At 39.0% G+C, this 19,478-nt stretch overlaps 2 protein-coding genes across 12 annotated transcripts in view; one reads left to right on the forward strand and one right to left on the reverse strand.

Moving 5' to 3' along the window:
- The window catches only part of ZRSR2 (zinc finger CCCH-type, RNA binding motif and serine/arginine rich 2), a 32,490-nt gene extending 20,866 nt beyond the window's left edge, over positions 1-11,624 (forward strand). For 2 of the 5 annotated variants that reach the window (XM_064573789.1, XM_045875133.3), the window contains 3 exons: positions 3,412-3,467; positions 4,220-4,329; positions 7,069-11,624. In XM_064573789.1, coding sequence (XP_064429859.1) covers positions 3,412-3,467; positions 4,220-4,329; positions 7,069-7,529 — 627 coding nt within the window. In that variant the 3' untranslated portion in view covers positions 7,530-11,624. The remainder of the gene's footprint in view (positions 1-3,411; positions 3,468-4,219; positions 4,330-7,068) is intronic. The other 3 variants (XR_010406044.1, XR_008506043.2, XR_010406043.1) reach the window with 3 other exon arrangements.
- Positions 1,073-19,478, reverse strand: part of AP1S2 (adaptor related protein complex 1 subunit sigma 2) — a 37,937-nt gene continuing 19,531 nt past the window's right edge. For 3 of the 7 annotated variants that reach the window (XR_010406045.1, XM_045875151.3, XM_064573804.1), the window contains one exon: positions 9,732-11,285. Coding sequence is in view for 6 of the 7 variants with exons in the window: in XM_045875151.3 (XP_045731107.1) it covers positions 11,238-11,285 (48 nt within the window). In the remaining variant the exon portion in view is untranslated. Of the gene's footprint in view, positions 2,686-9,731; positions 11,286-14,494; positions 15,880-16,954; positions 17,435-19,478 lie in introns of those variants that run through there. The other 4 variants (XM_064573802.1, XM_064573806.1, XM_064573805.1 and 1 more) reach the window with 4 other exon arrangements.

The following is a 19,478-nucleotide window of genomic DNA, read 5'->3' on the forward strand; positions in this document are numbered from 1 at the left end:
ATGGTGTAGACTCCTAGCCGAGCAGGGAGCCCGATGCGGGGCTCCACCCCAGGACCCCGGGATCAGGACCTGAGCCGAAGGCAGACGCTTAACCGACTCAGCCACCCAGGCGCCCCTGAGTTCAAAATCTAAAAAAAAAAAAATCTTTTAAAATTTCTCTTTCCCTTTTACCTTTTGTTTCTGTTGCATGCACCTTCCGGTCTTCACACTGCTTCCCAGCGTAAGCAGCGGATTCTAGCGTGGCAGGGCCAGCTGGGAGGTCTGCATGGTTTGACTAGCTCTGTGCTTTTGAATGTGTCACTTTACCTCTTCTTGCTTTTGCCTCATCCTGAAAGGGAGGGAATTGCGCCCCATCAGTGGTTTCCCTTGTGGGGTCCCTACATGATACTGGTTCTATGAAGTCCGTGATGGAGCTGCTTTCAGAACTCCCACCTGGTTAGTGGAAATCATTACTTAGAACAGGCTGCACCTGCTAGCCACAGTGTGCTTTGGTTTTGGTTTTTGGTTTTTTTACCCCCTTCGGTTTAGTTTTATCATCAAAGCTCATGCTAATCACATTAGCAGTTATAAATGGAAAGCTGTTTGGTAAACTTTTAGTAGGAAAAGTTCCAAAACATTGAATTCATCATGGAAAATTAATGGGTCCTTGGGAACCACTGGGTTAAATGATCTCTAAGGTCGCTGGTGCAACTGATGTGGCCTCCTGAGGCCTTTTAGACTTCAAGGATGGTGTTATAAACTATCATTAGTCTTTCTTCTAAGGACAGTGTTATAAACTATCATTATGGATTGTGCCTCTTTTTGGATACTCTAACAAAAATACTGTAGAACAAATTTGTAACATTGTAGACATTCATTTTGGAAATAAAAGCTAAACAATTGTATCCATATTTGAAGACCTTCTTACACCATTAAATAAAAAAAAATCAGATTTGTCTTTTTTTAAATTTTAATTCCAGTATGGTTAACATACAGTGTTAGTTTCAGGTGTACAATATAGTGATTTCAGAATTCTCTACATTACTCAGTGCTCATCAAGATAAGTGTACTATTAATCCCCTTCACCTCTTTCACCCATCCCCCACCTACCTCCCCTCTGGCAACCATCCATTTGTTCTCTAGTTAAGAGTCTGTTTTTCAGTTTGTCTCTTTTTTCCCCCCCTTGTTTTCTTAAATTCCACAGATGAATGAAATCACTCTGTCTTTCTCTGACTTAATTTCACTTAGCATTATACTCTCTAGCTCCATCCATGTTGTTGCAAATGACAGGATTTCATTCTTTTAGTAATATTCCATTGTATATACACCACATCTTTTTTACCCATTCATCTATCAATGGGCACTGGGGCTGTTTCCATAATTGGGCTATTGTAAATGATGCTGCTATACACGTAGGGGTGCATGTATCTTTTTGAATTAGTGTTTTCTTATTCTTCGGGTGAATACCCAGTAGTGCGATTACTGGATCATATGGTAATTCTATTTTTAACTTTTTGAGGAACCTCCATAGTGTTTTCCACAGTGACTGCACCAGTTTGCATTCCCACCAACAGTGCATGAGGGTTCCTTTTTCTCTACATCCTTTCTCTACATCCTTGCCAACATTTGTTTCTTATCTTCTCGATTTTAGCCATTCAGACCGGTGTGAGGTGATATCTCATTGTGGCTTTGATTTGCATTTCCCTGATGATGAGTGATGTTGAGCTTCTTTTCATGTGTCTTTTGGCCATCTTGATGTCTTCTTTGGAAAAATGTTCATGTCTTCTGCCCATTTTTAATTGGATTATTTGTTTTTTGGGTGTTGAGTTGTAGAAGTTCTTTATATGTTTTGGATATTAACTCTTTATCAAATATGTCATTTGCAAATATCTTCTCCCATTCTGTGGGTTGTCTTTTGGTTTTGATGACTGTTTCTTTTGCTGTCCTTTTCCTGAATATATTGTGAGCTTTCAGGAGACCTATCTAGAAAAATGTTGCTAGGGCCAACATCCGAGAAGTTACTGCCTGTGCTCTCTTCTAGGATCTTTATGGTTTCAGGTCTCACATTTAGGTCCTTAATCCATTTTGGGTTTATTTTTATGTATGGTGTAGGAAAGTGGTCCAGTTTCATTCTTCTGCATGTAGCTGACCAGTTTTCCCCAGCACCATTTATAAAAGAGACTGTCTTTTTCCCATTGCATATTCTTGCCTCCTTTGTCATAGATTAATTGACCATATGATCGTGGGCTTATTTCTAAGCTTTCTGTTCTGTTCCATTGATCTATGTGTCCAGATTTGTCATTTTTGAAGGCAAATGATCAAATGTTCAATCTTAACTAGTAATAAGAACAGTGCATATTAAGTGAGATTATTCACACCTATCAAGTAAAAAAGTATAAATTCTGTTAATACCAGGAGTGGGCGAGGAAGTGTCAATTAGTAAAACCACTTCAGAGAGCAGTTTATCAATACCTAGTGAAGTTTGAAGTACATATAACCTATAAGTTGGCACACTGCTTCTGGTTATGCATACTAGAGAAATGCTTCTACTCACAGAGACATGTTCAGGAATGCTGAGTGCAGCACTGTTTGTTGATGAAAAGTTGGAAGCACCTTGGATAGTCATCATTAGAGGAGTAGATAAATTTGATGATTTGGTATATCCAATGTACAGTTAAAATGAGTCCTTATGTTTATGTGATGATACTGTGAAAAAAGAATGTAAAATATACCTTATTTGTGTAAAAATTTAAAATGTATAAAGCAATACTGTACATTGTTTATCAATACATATATACAAGTTTCTTTGCATATGTATACATAAATATACCCATGTATTCATAATAGACACGTCTATGCATAATATGTGTAGGATCTGATGGCACGCATTTGATGTATGTGTATATGCCTGTCTGTGTACATATGGATCTGAGTGTTGGTGTCTGTGTAGATGGGTGCACATGTATTTGTGTATGTATGTTTGCATTTGGAACGTGAAGGATACTCCAGCCTCAGAGTAGTGTGTGCTCATCCCTGTGATGAGGAAGGGAGAATAGGCAGAAGGCTTTCAACTGGGTCTTTAATGTTTTGCATATTTAACCATTCATCAAAAATGGAAAGCGTTGGTGTTGAACCTGGGTGCCAGATATATGGGTTGACTTTTGTTCTCTGTATTTTTATGTATGTGTGAAGCATTTCATGTCTGTGAAAAACAATTCTGGATCAGCAGGGATCACATAGTTGGGGCCTGTATCACTGCCGTTTCTGGAAGCCTTAAACAGGCCTGGGAGTGGTACAGTAGCTGGGTTTTGCAATCTTCCAATGAGAACTACTTTTGGTAGTGTTCCCCTGGACAAAGTGCATTAGGATGACTGGAGGGTTTCTTGTCCTTTTTTTTTTTTTTTTATGATCAAATTCTTCATTGCTCTTTAGGTCAGCTGCAACTTGGAACCTCATCTGAGGGGCAATGTGTATGTTCAGTATCAATCGTAAGTATTCTGAACATAAACATCTTCACATTTTGTCTTGGTATAGTGTTGTAATTATGTTGCTGTCTGGGTTTTTCCCACTAAATAGACAGCTTTCATATGCATGGTATTTTTAAAAATGTAAATATTAAGAGCTGATACAGAAATATATAGAGAGGGGACTTGAAAACGCATTTGTATTTCATTCGCTGGATACTTAACGTAGTTTTGAATCTTTTACAATGGTTATTCTTTTTACTTACATAGTTTTAATAATTAAAATACAAACTGAAAAGGGGTAACTAGCATAGAGAAGAAATGGAAGCCCCGTGTAATCTCGGTGTGCTTTCCGCCCCCTAAGAGAGCAGTTGGTATAGCCTTTCTGCTTGTCCTCCTGTTTGTCTGGGACATGCTGTGGCTAATGGGTTAAATTATTGTAGTAAGAAAAATAGCAATCCTTGCTAAGAAAGGAGAGGCTCTGACAATGGGAAACACCTGTGCATTTTTAATGGTCCAGTCTTTCAGTTTAAGCTGCTTTGACTCAAGCTGATTTCCATGCATCAGAACCTCTGGGAGGGTTAGTAAAAAGCGTTCCTGAATATATTGTGAGCTTTCAGGAGCTTGAATGCCCTCATGAGGACTCCCTAGTACAAAAGCAGTGAACTTGGTGGTCCTACGGTAAACTAGTAAAAAGGTTCATTAACAGTAGGGGTCATCTGCATAATAGAAAGTTACTGTAAAAGGCATCCTTTAATTTGTGGCTTTTTTTAAAGGGAAGAAGAATGTCAAGCAGCCCTTTCCCTGTTTAATGGACGATGGTACGCAGGACGGCAGCTCCAGTGCGAATTCTGCCCAGTGACCCGATGGAAAATGGCAATTTGTGGTAAAATACAACACAATGATTTGACCCTAGTGGTTCCACTGTTGTGTAAAGGGACATTCTTAAGGGAAAAAACACTTTTTTTTTTTTTTTTAAGTTCAGTGCGGGGCTTGAACTCACGACTCCGAGATCGAGACCTGAGCTGAGATCAAGAGTCAGATGCTCAACCGGCTGAGCCACCCAGGCGCCCCCAAAACACAGTCTTTTAAAGGAGTAAAACATAGCTTTTGCCTCCTGAACTAGACGAGCAGAGATCGTTATATCAAGAAGCTCGCGTGTTAGATCAGTGCTAGACCTTACGGGTCACTTTATGGACGAGGTGACTGAAGTGACAGTGTATCAGTGACAGAGTTGGGGCTAGAGTTCCCATCTTCTCACTCTCATTACTGGGCTTTAAAACTTGAGGAAGCCTGAGGAGTCGTGTTTGTGGGAAGCCACCTTTTCCTTGTTGCATGGGCGGAAGTGATCTCTCCTCATTGGCTCCCCTCACTCAAGCTGGGTTCCCCCCCCCATCTTTATCCCTAATAAATTTTCTGTCATCCTTGCCACCTAAAACGTTATAACATTGCCTGCCTTGCTTGAAAGACATGCTTTCGTGCAGTGGAGACTGATTATAGCTGTAGGATCCGGTCAGGGCGCATTCAGTCAGACTGACTCATCAGACTGTGGCCGCCAAGTCAAGGAATGAGTCAGTCCTTTGAGTAGCCAGTAGTTTTGGAGGCCTCATTACTTTTTCATTTTTGTTGGATGGGCTTAGCCAAACTATTTATTGTTGAACGACTCTGGAAGCAAAGAGCTGGAACTGTCAATGCCTTAGGGGAGCACTTTGCTTACCCTTTACTTTTCTTGACTTTACACTTGCCTGCTTAACACCTCTTATTAAAAAAATATATAATTTACAAAGTCTTTATCTTTGGCAGCCTGGTCTTAATGGATGCTGGCAGTTAAAAAACCATTGATTCAAGGCGGGGGGGGGGGGGGGAAGAATTTAGAATTCCTTGCTTTGGAAAGCAGAAGAACCATTATGCCTGAAATTTGAAAGCTTGTGGGCTGAAAGAGATGGAACTGTTTTTTTCCCTGAAGGCAGTTATTTTTGTCAGTTCCTGGGAATCCAGTGTGTTTTCAGTGAGGTACTTCTGAGTGTGACATTGGCCTCCCCCAAAACAGGAGACTATTTTACCTGCTTGCTTGCTTATTTATTTGACAGAGACAGAGATAGCGAGAGCAGGAACACAAGCAAGGGGAGTGGGAGAGGGAGAAGCAGGCTTCCCGCGGAGCAGGGAGCCCGATGTGGGGCTCGATCCCAGGACCCTGGGATCATGACCTGAGCTGAAGGCAGACACTTAACAACTGAGCCACCCAGGCACCCCAGTGCTTTTTTTTTTTTTTTTAAATAACAGCTTTGTTATTTTCCGAAGTAACTAATGATGTTGAGCATTTTTTGTGTGTCCTCATTATTGGCCATTTGTAAATCTTCCTTGGAGAGATGTCTAGATACTTTGCCCATTGTTAATTAGGTTGTCTTTTTATTATTGGGTTGTAAGAGTGCTTGATCCGTTCTACAGACAAGCCTCTTATTGCAGACGTGATTGGCTAATATTTTCTCCCATTCTGTGGGTTGTCTGTTCACTTTGATGATGTCCTGTGAAGTACAAAAGTTTATAATTTTGATGAAATCCATTTTATCTATCTATGTCTATCTATATTTTTTTGTTTGTACTTTTGGTGTCATACCTAAGAATCCATTGCTCAGCCCAGTGTCACAAAGATTTTACTTGTATGTCTTCCTCAGACAGTTGTATGGTTTCATGTCTTACATTTAGGACTCTGATCGATTTTGGCTTTTCGTATATAATATGTGGTAGGGAGGGATTTCACTTTTAACTGTTTTACATATCTGGGGAATTTACGGACTTAAAAAAGTTTGAAAACCTCAAAAGGATCTCTTAAGTTGTTCAGATAGATTTCACCTGTGACAAGAATCTTCCATATTAAAAGCATTTGGTAAATTTAAAAGCGTTAGGCCAATGTTTCCCCTCTTCTTTTTTTTTTTTTTTTAAAGATTTTATTTATTTGACAGAGAGAGACACAGCGAGAGGGAACACAAGCAGGGGGAGTGGGAGAGGGGGAAGCAGGCTTCCCGCTGAGCAGGGAGCCTGGTGCGGGGCTCGATCCCAGGACCCTGGGATCGTGACCTGAGCCGAAGGCAGACGCTTAACGACGGAGCCACCCAGGCTCCCCTCTTCTTCTTAAAGTATAAAGAAAATACTAAGCCGTCCACTTCTCAGAGGCTCTCTTTGGGCCAGTAGCCCTGTCCTGCCACCAGCATGCTGTCAGAGCGCCCTGTCACAGGGCCTCCCAAGGGCTGGGTGTTCAGTGTTAATTAGGGATCGACACCGTCCATCGGTGGGACGGTGAAACCCTAAAAAACAAAACAAAACACAAAACCCCGGTGTGGTCACCGTTTGTTCAGTTGCACCCCGCACCCTCATCCCGTCGGAGACCAGGGTATCGGCGTAATGAAAACTTCTGGTTTCGTTACCGCTCACAGTGCCGTTTGTTAGAGTGTTTGCGATTGTTTTGAAATTCTGGGAACCAGAGCTATGAGATCACTTTACATAGGCCGCTTTGAGATAATGCGCAGGAGGAGATAGGCCTGTCACGTCTGAACATCAGCGGTGTGCCTTCTGAAAAGGGTAAAGCGCTAGCAGTAAATGCTGTTTCCTCACTGTGCCCTTGCAGGTTTGTTTGAAATACAGCAGTGCCCACGAGGAAAACACTGCAACTTCCTGCATGTGTTCCGAAATCCCAACAATGAGTTTTGGGAGGCTAACAGAGACATCTACCTGTCTCCCGATCGGACCGGCCCCTCCTTCGGTAAGGGCTCGGAGAGGAGAGACAGGACGGGCCACCACGAGGAGTACTATGGGAGGCCCAGGAGGAGACGGAGCCCTAGCCCATCGCACTCCTACAAGAGGAACGGGGAAGCAGAGAGGAAAAGGAGAAGCAGGCGCCGGGGCCAGAAGTCTCACAAACACATGGCAAGGAGTCGCGAGAGGCACGTTTCACGGAGTAGAGCAAGGAAAAGGGCCCGCAGCCGGGGCCGGGGCAGCGGGAGCCAGAGCTCCTCTAGGTCCAGGAGCCGTGGCAGGAGGAGGTCAGGCAGCAGAGACAGAATTCTTCAGAGTCCCAAATGCAAATAAACATACTTTGTTCTTACATGATTGTAGATCTTCTTTATGAGGGCTGCTTCATACTGGGGCCTAGGGGGCTCTGAGCTCGATGGCTGAGCAAGGCTGGCAGAACCCTATTTAAAAAGGCCTTTATGCTCTGATAAGCAGTGTGTTTAGTATAGAAAACCTAGAAGAACCTACAGTGTACAGATAGCCTGGAAATCACCTGTAATCCTAACCCTTAGTGAGAACGTTAACATGGGAGCAGTGCTTACGCCTTCTTTTCCTCTTCTGCGTCTGCACACATGGTTTTTTTTTTTTTTTTCACAGTAAGATCATATATGGCTGCAGTTGAAAATGTTTTTTTCTCCACCAAACCTCCTATTTCATCAAGCCTCTTCTTTTTCTCACTGCCCAGCGTGGACCTATCCCTTTATTCAACCATACCCCTATTGTTGGATTTTAAATTACCTTTAATTTTGCACTATTAAAGAATCTAGTGCTATAAACAGTCCTGTTGTGGATTTCCTTAAATACTTTCACATATTTTTGACCGTTTCCTTACGATAAATTATGTTACATCAAGAGCTAGGACTCCTGAAGCGTTTCCAAATTGCCCTCCAGAAAGGCTACAACAATAAGTTTTGCTGTTCTCACACCACCAAGTTCATCTTTGCCGATTTGGTAAATTTTATGTTTAACTGTTTTGTTTCTCTATGTATTGGCTCAGCCACTTTTTCTGTATTTAATAACTGTTAAATTTGGTTGTTTGCCCTTTATTAATTATCTCTTGGGTTTTTCTACATGCAATAGCTGAGCAGCTTTTTGACTTTAAAATTCCTTTTGTTTTAAAGTACTTAAAGGGTAAAGTCCGTTTATTTCCTCTCCCTCCTGTCCCGTATTCACAGCCCCTTCTCAGCTGGAAGTTCTCCATGAGGGGCTGCATCTTTTTTATAGTGTGTTGGGGAGCTGTTGAGATAGAGGTAAGTCTTATTTCTGTAATCTTTAGGAAAATGAGGGTCATTGCTACTGAATCTGCCTGGTGTTAAAGCAATTCTCATTTAAAAAGTGGTCAGAGAACCTTCTGTTTAAAAAAAAAGCTTAAGGCAAAAAATACCATTCTTCGATTTCAGATCATAAAAAAGAAAAGATGCTCTTATACTTACTTACACGTTTTTAATTTTCTTCGTAAACTTTCCATTGCCATACTGGACATCTTGAATTTCAGAGTATGTGGCTTTTGGCAACTTGGGATTTGGAAATAAGGGCTTAAGGATGCACAAAGTATTGAAGCTAACAGAAAGGGAAAGAAATTTCAAGATTGGGATTTCTGAGTAAGGTTATGTGTTGAAAGTGAGAGTTCTTAATATGTAGCCTATAAAAGTACTATTAGTATGGTCCAGAAATCATTTTACTTTAAAAATTGATTTGTTCAATTTTAAATGCCTGCTTTACCCTAAAAATGATTGAAAATTTTCTGTAATTACCTACTGGATTCACTAATGCTGAGTAACGATCACTAAATCCAGTATTTTTCAGTACTTCCCTAAATACGGCCAAGATATGCATAATTAAAGGTGGTATCCCGAGCTGAATAGCCTTCATAGATCATGGAGGACAAAATAGGATAAACACCAGCTTGTGCTCAAGGTAATTATGAGATGATGGGGTCTTTCTCTCCAGTGTTCATGGGCACTGCAGTGTGGAGGGAGGGAGAGAGCAGTTTTCAGCCAGTGGACTGGTCCATTATCCTGATAAATGTCCATCTTGAACTTAAATGTATTACTGTTTCTTAAACTTATAACCTGATTACTATTTATGATTTAAACATTCCAGCTCTACAGTGCCAGCAGAAGCCCATCAGGCCTGTTTTCAGTGAATAAACCAGATGAGTGTTGGAGACGCTCCATGTCTGCAAGTATCTTTTTAGCAGACTAGAAACTTGATGGTAGTTGATGCCTTGTTCTTTAATATCCTTGCTTTACTATGTAATATTTCCCATCTGCAGTTAGTAGGAGGTCCCTTAACTATCATAACCAAAGCTTTGAGTTGCTGCTTCTATTAGGTGGCAGTTTGTAAATACCAGTTCATTTTGGCGAGCGTACTAGCACCTCCAGTGGTGGTGGTGGGGGGGGGGTGCTGGGGGTTGGGGATCTGGTTGATTTGGAATACCTTTGATTACCTGGAGTAACGAGAGTTGCTCATTCAGAAAGTAGAAACGTCAACTGCATCAAGGTTTTAAAAGCGGCATTTATTGATTGAAAATAAATGTGTAGATGAGCTCTCAGCGTGGAAGCCACATTATTTTTTAGTGAGCTTTAAATTTAAGTACATGAAAACTTATATCTTCCATCATTTGTCTTGTGTGTGCTTTTAGCATCCACCTTCAAATGGAGGTGAATTTTCGACATTTTACTGAGAAAAATTTAAAATTCTTTCAGCAGCTCCCCATAGTTTGACAAAGTTTTGCAAAGAGAAAGATAAAAACAGACTACAGTGGTGTATGTTGAACATTTATTACAACTAATTGGTGATGTGATAAAGACAGTGCTAACACGGCCTGAATATGTATTGGTCACAATCACAACAAAGCTTAATCCAGCCCAGCAGATACAAATGAAAGTATAAACCACGAAGACATGTTTACATATACAGAAGTATGTATAAAAGTGACACTGAAACAACTGTATAGCTTTAAAAAAACACAGGGCCCACTAATGTCATTTTACCTCATTCAACTCTGTTTTACATGAAACGTGCTGTCTGTCTGCTTTTGTAAGATTTCTGATAACTAGGCATTGCCATGGAAGGGAAGGAAGCTGCCCTAAAGTTTGCAGCACTTGTTAAGTGGAGGGAAGCAAAAGAAACTTGGCCGTTAACAAGCACCCCAGGAGGAGCATTCGTGCTTTAAACAATGACTTAAGCAACATTTTGTGAAGAGAAGAACACATTTTTCTGTAAGGTAATGTTGTGAAGAGTTCCGGTAAGTCAATGTATCCATTTTTATTTGGGGGCATCAAAAACCATCCAAGTCACTAACTGGTTATGACCACAAAAAAAATTTGTCTCAGGAGTTGAATGTTCCTTGGCCTTAAAAGCAAACGTGCTCACTATTAAACAGTCGATCTCTGTTCCTCAACCCCGGCTTGGAAAGCCGGAGAAATAATTTTTAGTGTAAAACACATCATTTCAATTTAGTCATTTGTGTATTCCCTTTAATGTAGTTTCCAATAAGGAATAAATAATGGTATAAATTTTGTTCCTTTTTTTTTTTTTAAGTCTTGAACAGTTAAATTTTAATTCATTTGGTATGTATCAATTCCCTTTATTCTCATATATGCTGAAATGCTACACACTAGTCTTTGGTTTCATAAAACCAGGTTTCATATTATAATTTAAGTGTCCTTTGCCAAAGATGGTAATTAATGAACGTATATTGCCTGATTGTGTCATTCTAATAGATACATGATTAGATTGAGAGAAACAGATCTGTAAACTTTAAAATACCCAGAAATGGTACCTTTCTTTTCCTGCATCACTCTAATTCGTATTTAAGTCCCTTATCACTTGATTAACCGAAGTTCCCTTTAAAAAAAAATTTTGTGTAGGCCTGAATGAAGCAGCTTAGCAAAATAGTAATACTGACAAGACGTCATCTTATACCATTAGCTAACATGGACATGAAGGCAGTGGCCATCTACAGTGTGACCACAAGAAGTCATCAACAAGGGAGGAGAGTTATGTCAGTCCAATTTCTTCAAGGACACTACGTGGGGTTTCAGCTTCCTGTGGAGGGAAAATGTGAGACTCTGGTAAGCAGATGCGGGGAGGCTAGAGAATGTGAAATTGACACGGAAGGATGTGCAAGTTTCACAGAACAGTGCAAGCAAGTCATTGGTTTGGGCACATTCGAATACCGAGAGCAGGCAGTTATTTAGGGTTTTGCGCCCCAAACGTCAGAGACCACAGAAGGATATTTTGAGCATGCATCAAATACCTACTGATTACCTGCCAATGTGCTGGGCCCCGCTACTGCCACACAAGAAGCAGGCAAACCCACTGGCAATTTAGGAAATCATTGCTATCGAATTAGCTACAGGAAAGGTAAGTTACCTTAGTGTTAAAATCGAAAGCCTCCCCGAAATAAAAAGCAGGGAAAACCCAGAGTTCTCCCGAATCTTCACATAATTTTGTTTTCCATGCTTTTGTTTTTTATCATTTGGGTCACATGTATTTATAGAAATGTCTTCCTCTGGGTCTCGACTCAGTTTTTGACTTTAACTGTCCCCAGCAGCACGGCTTCAGAAACTCACCTTCCCAGCCCTCCCCTGGGCGACCGGTGGCTTCAGGGGAGGCAACATAACAGAAAGAATAGTCTAGGACCAAAGGCATTTTTTGGCTTATGCCACAACCAGTACTCATTTTTAAATGTCAAAGGCAGACAAAAAAAGCAGGCATAGCTAGAAAAAAATTATTAAAAATTTTCCAAAGTGGGGCACCTGGGTGGCTCAGTTGGTTCAGCGACTGCCTTCGGCTCAGGTCATGATCCCGGAGTCCCGGGATCGAGTCCCGCATAGGGCTCCCTGCTCGGCGGGGAGTCTGCTTCTCCCTCTGACCCTCCCCCCCTCTCATGTGCTCTGTCTCTCATTCTCTCTCTCTCAAATAAATAAATAAAATCTTTTAAAAAAAAAAAATTTTTTTTTCCAAAGTGGCTGATTGTGCATATCACAAAACAGGACCAGGTCAAATTCAGGTATTACTTGCAACAATTTTGTAATTAAAAGGCATTCGACAATTTAATGGAGAAAATGCAGTTTTTAGCATCCAATAATAAATAACTTACTTTTGCATCCTAATTGTGGTACAGCACAAAACAAGGAAAAGAAAAATATTAAACCATAAATCCATACATTAGATTTAATTGTATATAAGCATTACATGGAGTAATCTTAAGTAAATTAAACTCTAGCCTGTTTCCTGATTTGGAAAACAAGGATCACAGTACTTACCTTCATACATAGACATTTAAGGGAGAGAAGGCTTAGTGCCAGACTTCTAGAGAAGTGCTCAAAAAATGTTAACTGGTAGCATTACACGATTGAGACCTACCTACAAGAAGGTATTTAGCATTCAGTACTAAATAAAATATTATAAACCAACTCTGTATAAAGTTCACATGATGATCTTTTAGTAGGTTTATTAACGAAAAATGGGTAAAAATCGGCTTTGGTAGGAAAAAAAAAGGGTTTTTATGAAGTATTCTTGCCCTTGCCCCCGACATCAAACCTCACCCTAACCAGGCTACATCAAAATATATATAGGGGATAGGAAAACAAGTTAAACATTGCCACAAGATTACAATCCACCAAATACAGAATGGAAGATATTCTACAGCATGGGTGACTCGGTTAAAACAAAACAAAACAAAAATGGCAGGGGAGAAAAGCAGAGGAGTTGTTAAAGATGAAAAGACTTAAGAGACATCAACCAGATACAATGTGAGCCTTAGTGGGCATCTGGTTCTAACAAACCAATTACAGAAATGCAATTTTCAGGCAATTAGGAAAAACTGAATCAGGAACAAGATGTTAAGAGTTACTGTTAATTTGGGGGGTGTGTGGTTACTTCTGTCTCTTGGTGATGCATACTGAAGTATAGAAGATGAAATGATGTCCAGGGCTTGCTTTTAAAATGCTGAGGCCAAAATGGAGGGGGTGGTGGGAAACAGATGATGCAACAAGCATATGACTATAGGTATTGAGTTGAGGGGTGTTGAAGCTGAATGATGTGCACATGAAGGTTCCTTCTGTTTTATTTGCATGTCTCAGAGTTTTCGTGATAGTTTTTAAAGAAAGTCTAATGGAAAAGATGCAGCACTCCCAAGAATGATGTAAACCAGACTCTTTGATTTATGTTTAGCTTTAAACACTAAATATATGGACATCTGAATCACATACATCCTAAATAAAGGAAATGATTTAAAAATAATCATTTGCATTTAACCCTTGAACAACACGGATATGAACTGTACAGGTCCATTTTATACGGAGGCTTTTTACCATACAGTACTGTAAGTGTATTTTCCTTAACATTTTTTCTCCAGCTTACTTTACTGTAGGAATACAGTATATAATACATACACAAAAGAGGTGTTAATGGAATGTTGAGGTTATTGGTAAGGTTTCCAGTCAGCAGTTGGCTATTAAGTTTGTGGGGAGTCAAACGTTATATATGTGGGTTTTCAACTGCCTGGGAGAGTCAGTGCTCCTAACCCCCCCTCATTGTTCATAGGTCAACTGTAATGTTAGATAGTTTTTAAAAACACCATACAACCTTTAATGCATTTATTAAAAGATGCCTACATTGAATTCTATACAGCTAACATTCTTCCCTTATCCATGTAAAAATGGCTCTCATTCTATTCCCTGGAACTGGTCAGATTTCCCCTGTGTGCTTACTGCCTGCAGTCCTGTATCGCATTTCATGAAGAGAACCATGTTACTTATCAAATATGCATTATTTAAAATATGTGTCCTTTCTTAAAGGAATCATTTATACGTTTTACTCCTTGAGACTTGTACAAATAGTACATTAGTTTCTTTTACAAATTGTGTCCATAGTATAAAATGTAATTTTCCCATGTTGACACTGAAACTGTAGCTCAAAATTACCTAGAAGGACTGGTAGCTAAAGTAGTCACATTCCTAGAAACAAAGTAGAATGGTGGTTACCAAGGGCTGAGGGGAAGGGAAATGGAGAGTTGTTTAATGGATACAGTTTCGGTTTCACAGGAGGAAACATTTCTGGACGTCAGTTGCACAACACTGTGAACATACTTAACAGTACTGAACTGTAAACTTAACAGAATTTGCCAGCTTAACCACTTTTGGGTTTTTTTACACGATTTAATAAAATTACCTGGAAAAACCAAGATATAAAATATATTATTTGTCAAAAGGGATGGAGAAGAAAAAAGTCATTCACATGAGACAAAGTACATGCAATACTTTTATTTTAGACGTGCAAGAAAAGCGGTTTCAGAATCTATGAATTGAAAGCAAGCAGCTGTATACAAATAACAAAAGAAGCAACATCTTGTTACAGCTCAGCACACAGCATCCAAAGCAAACCGGCAGAAGACAATGCATGTTCAGCATTAAAACCAGACGAATCACATCTTGCAGGGTGGGAGGAGGGACAGAGGGAAAAAAATGGAAATGGAAGACCAATGTTCCCAATGCTTTCAATGTATGCTGCTAAGTTTCTCATTTGATAGCCCATCCAGGTGCTTCAAAAGTAAAGCAGGACATAGAGAATCCTGGAACAGGCCGCTCTGTATACCCGCCTAATCGACATTTTCACGGGTCGTCTTTCAGTGGTAAACCTGTTTGAGCGTCTTCTGAATTTGTTTACTGGTAACTTACTTAGTAGGCTTTAAACTCTCTAGATAGGAACAATGAATTATTTGGTACTTTTATAATAAGATAAGTTGCATATTTTATTAAAAGTATACACAACGACCAATATTAAAAGTCTTAACATAAAACCAGAGTTAACAAATCATTAAATATTTAAATGAAGACAATATATACTATAAAAGCATAACTAGTAAAATATTAGTATTTAAACTGAGTATTAGAATTTTCCTATTGAACAAGATACTGCAGCAGAGACTTCTGACACAGCTTTCTGATCATTCGTCAAGGGACTGTTCAGGACTGTCCGGCGTAAATGTGACTGAATGGAGGTGCATCACGAACTTAAGAACTGTGAATGTTTTACCCTTAAATACCACGTGAAGTACAGATTTTACTTTCTGGAATTATTTCCAAATACACTTTTATGGGATACATTAGAATACGTTAGCTCATATAGGCTGTCATACAGTCACACGAAATAGAATTTCTTTTGAAGACCAAGCCACGCTATATAGGTTACTGCACTGCTTATTTTGCCATAGCGTTTCCACTATATTTTCTTTGGTGAACCATTTTAATGATGGCTAGATTTTCCTCTTTCAAGATTTTAATCATAGATGGTTCGTAGATGATGACGTGTATGTGTTTAAGATGAAATACTACTCAAAACAAACATTCATAGGTCATATCTCAAGTAGAAATTAAACCAGTTGCGAGCAGGACTAAACTACATCAAGATCACATATAGAACGAAAATAAAACAGAAAAAGAAAAATGAGGACAGGAAAAACAATTACAATTGAAAGGTATTAGTTCTGAAATGCTCTATTATACAAGATAGTCACCAAGCTGAGGATATTTTCTTTCATAAGTATATCAGCTCTCTATTTCCTCTGTGAAATTCTGCATACACGATGAGTAGTCATTTAGTACACAGGGACATTAAAATATTCATGACGTGGCTACAAAAGAAATGCATACATTCTTACACAGTATACAAACTGACAGACACAATCAGATTTCTAGAATGTTTAGTGCACAGTAAAGAAAAGGAAACTTAAATTTTTGTTTTTGTTCTTTGGTTTATGTCTGAACATTTAACTTCTAAACAGTGCTTAGGAGTTCCGATTCCATTTCTTTTAGTAACTTTATATAATGATAAATCAAAATGACCTATATCCTACAAAATCCAAAAGCACTGTTACTAACAGGCTGAAAAGATTTCCAGTGTAAAATCGTCTGGTCAATACTGAGTTAACTGAAAATTCTATTAGAATACTACCTCCCGCCAGCCTTCAAGTATATCAGGATTTTATTACACAAAGTAAAGGAATTTAATCCCTTAATGAAAATCATTACATCCTTTGGTGACCATAAACTCTTCTACAGATCCTAAAGGAAAATCTCTGCCAAGAAAGAGTGGAAAAGTAGTCACCCATTTGGTATTTTAAGTAGCAATGGAGGTCTTTAATGGTTCACTTAGCTTGAAAAAAATTCCAAAGACTATGCCTTTGAGACTAAGGATATTATTTTTTAAAATAATCCTCAAGATAGATTTTAAAGAACTCTCCAAAAAGATTTGTTAGATGTCTATGCCTACACATGTATGTAAATAGAGATTTCTCATATCAACGAGGTAACCTGAGGTGAGGTTTTAAACTGACCCGAGAGTGTCCAGAGATGGATTTCTAGGGACTCGAAGAATCCCCTAGAGGCAAAATTACATACAGATTTTCCTGAGAAGAGGGCCCATGGCTCTTCGGACTCTCAAAGGGATTATACCCCTGCCAAAAGGCTTGTGACTCAAAGTTTAAAACTGCTCATTTGAGGGCTTGTAAAATATCCTCACTTTAACACTAAAGTTGGCATTTTGAAATGTTAGGCTACAAAGTCATGTAAACTGTTCAAATATGTAACAGATCCCTTATACAATAACCATTGAATACAAAAGTATCTGAGAAGCGCCAGTTAAATTTTAATCCTCAGATAATTCTTAAAACAGTTTAAAAAGAGATAGTTTTGCCTTTTTCCCCCCACTCAGAATACAGTGGCATGAACCAGCAAGTTAAAATAATACTAGTAAGAAACCCAAATGCTTCACTTTCTTAGAGAAGCTCTCATTTTCATAGGGGAATCCTATTTATCTATTTCTGTACCAATGACATCAGTACTTCACAGTATTTAATAATGCTTTTTTGTCAATGAACCTCTGAACCTATTTCAGTATTCTCTGTGTAAAAAAATAAATTGTAAGTCCCAATGATGGATCATTATCAGAGTAAAATTCCCTATGAAAAGATCAGTTAAAGGAAGTACTGGGACTATCCCTTGGGATTTAATGTAATTAAACTTTTCAGGTAATGCTAAAATATAAATAACAAACTTGACAAAATTATAAGTACAAACTGAATTCATAGATCCTACTACATTTTGATGCATGTCAGTACTCCAGCACGTATTCTAGTACGCTTTCTTACACCCAATGAAACTCTTGCTGTGATACATAGTCTCTGTTTTCTGGGGAGAGAACAAGAAAAGTTTAAGTCTGTCAACCTTTCACCTACATACCAGTTCTTTGAGACTTTATAAAATTATAGCTTTTCATCTTTTTTGTTTTCTCTCTTAATTTTATACACACTATGGGAAAACCAACCATGGAGAGCTTATGCCCACTGAAAGAAAAGAGAAAGGTAGTTTCCCCAAATAGGGCTGAGCACACGGCTGTTCCTCCCCAGAAGAGACTTACTAGGAAAGGCAACAAACAATTCTTAAACCAAGACTGCCCAGCATTTCTGACAGACCTTTTACTACATTAGTAAAGGAAAGGGTAGATGATAAGCCAAACTATTCTTTATAGCTAATGATCCATATTAGTATACTTAAACAAGAAATTAGCATCCATCAATTGTGAAGAATATTCTTCATAGGGAGAAAACCTCTTCGTTGGAAAAACACCCTTTAAGAAGAAAAACCCTAAAATGCACAAAAATAATGTATTCTTTTACCACTCTTAAGTTGCTATAACATGTTTTCTTCAATAATTTCTCAGTTTAGACAGCGTCTGAAAAAGTTGTGCTAAAAATGCCTTAATGACCAACTAACCTTTAAGGTTGATTTTAAGCTAAATGATACAGGTATGCCCGTATTAACCAAGTTATATCTTCTCTTATATACAAAGGAAATATTATAGAAGATTGAATATAACTCCAGTATTCTGGGCCCTCACACCACCAGGACATCTTCTGAGTCACGGAATAATTAAGAACTGGGGAGGGTGAGAGTCAAGTCTGTCGCAACACACAAGGGGTCCTGGGAAGAACCAGAACTACTCTTCTTCCACTACCCAGCAAGCTGAGTTCCTCAATACACTAAAACATCAGTGATTTAGATTACATGGAAATAAAGGCCAGAATGAAAACAAAAAAAAATTTAATCCAGTTGTATTACACAAATACAAACTACAAATTGCCCTTAGTATCAATTCTTTGGAGACCTATTTTTTGAACCAAGATTTTAGACGTTATTTTCAACCTGAGATGGGCCTGCAATCCTGGGCAATCCTTCTACTCATCATTTGCTCCCCACCAGTAAGTCTATTCCAAACCCTCAGCACTTTCCTCAAATCATCTATCTCTTCTCTTTCTCCTCAGTCCCCAGCAACTCTCCTCTACATGATAAGTTTCTCAAAGCTAAGAAAAGGACAACTTTCTGAATTTCGCTCATCCAACTGATGAGGAAAAAACAAACTACAGCTTTACCCAGTTATCTCCTCCTAACAGGAGGAAGATTCGTCTTGCCTAAGACCAGTGCTTTTCATTCCATTCCCATTCACCCTGCCAATATAGTTTCCCCTTTATTCTATTCCTCTTTTTCACTGCTCTCTGCGTTCGCTCCTTTTCCTTGGTACACACGCATGTATGTTCAACTTCCCTCCACACCAAGAGGAACTTTTCTCTCAGTCCCCTACAAAAGGAACCAGAGGTAGTGGGAAGTGCAGGTTAACGAACAGCAGAAAGAGGAATTAAGTTACACCTGCTCTTAAAACTGTTTACGTTCTTAAGACAAACCCCATTACCTTCAAAATTCCCAGATATTCACCATATTAGGCTGATGACTCAAAACAGTCTGGGAAACTATATAAAGAAACTGGCAGCTAGCACTTATTTGAAGGCTTAAGTCTTGCTGAGATCAGTGCTTAAGTAAACTACTGGTATTAGATCCAAAACTGAAAACCTAGTCTCCTGATTTTCTCTTTCTAGCACACAATGTATTCGAAGAGCAAATAATTTACATTTAATGAAAAAGAAATTAAGTGTAATTTGAAGTTACTGCTCTACTCATTTTTCTTGTGAAGGGGCTTCACTTATTCCTTGTACTAGAAGTATCCTCTATCCTTCATGTTCTAGAATACAATCGTCCTTTTTATTGCCCCTCACTCAATTCTGTGGCAAAGTCCCTACTCGACTCTGAAACTATTCCTTGTGCTTAAAGACCAAAGGGCCAGAGAATGTCCAAAATTCACTAAGATCTATGTTTAGCAATGAATAAAAAGAGGATGGAA

This window comes from Mirounga angustirostris, unplaced genomic scaffold (assembly GCF_029215605.1).
Source record: "Mirounga angustirostris isolate CCGP_5_RB_7025 unplaced genomic scaffold, mMirAng1.0.hap1 SCAF_11, whole genome shotgun sequence".
Lineage (NCBI taxonomy): Eukaryota > Metazoa > Chordata > Mammalia > Carnivora > Phocidae > Mirounga > Mirounga angustirostris.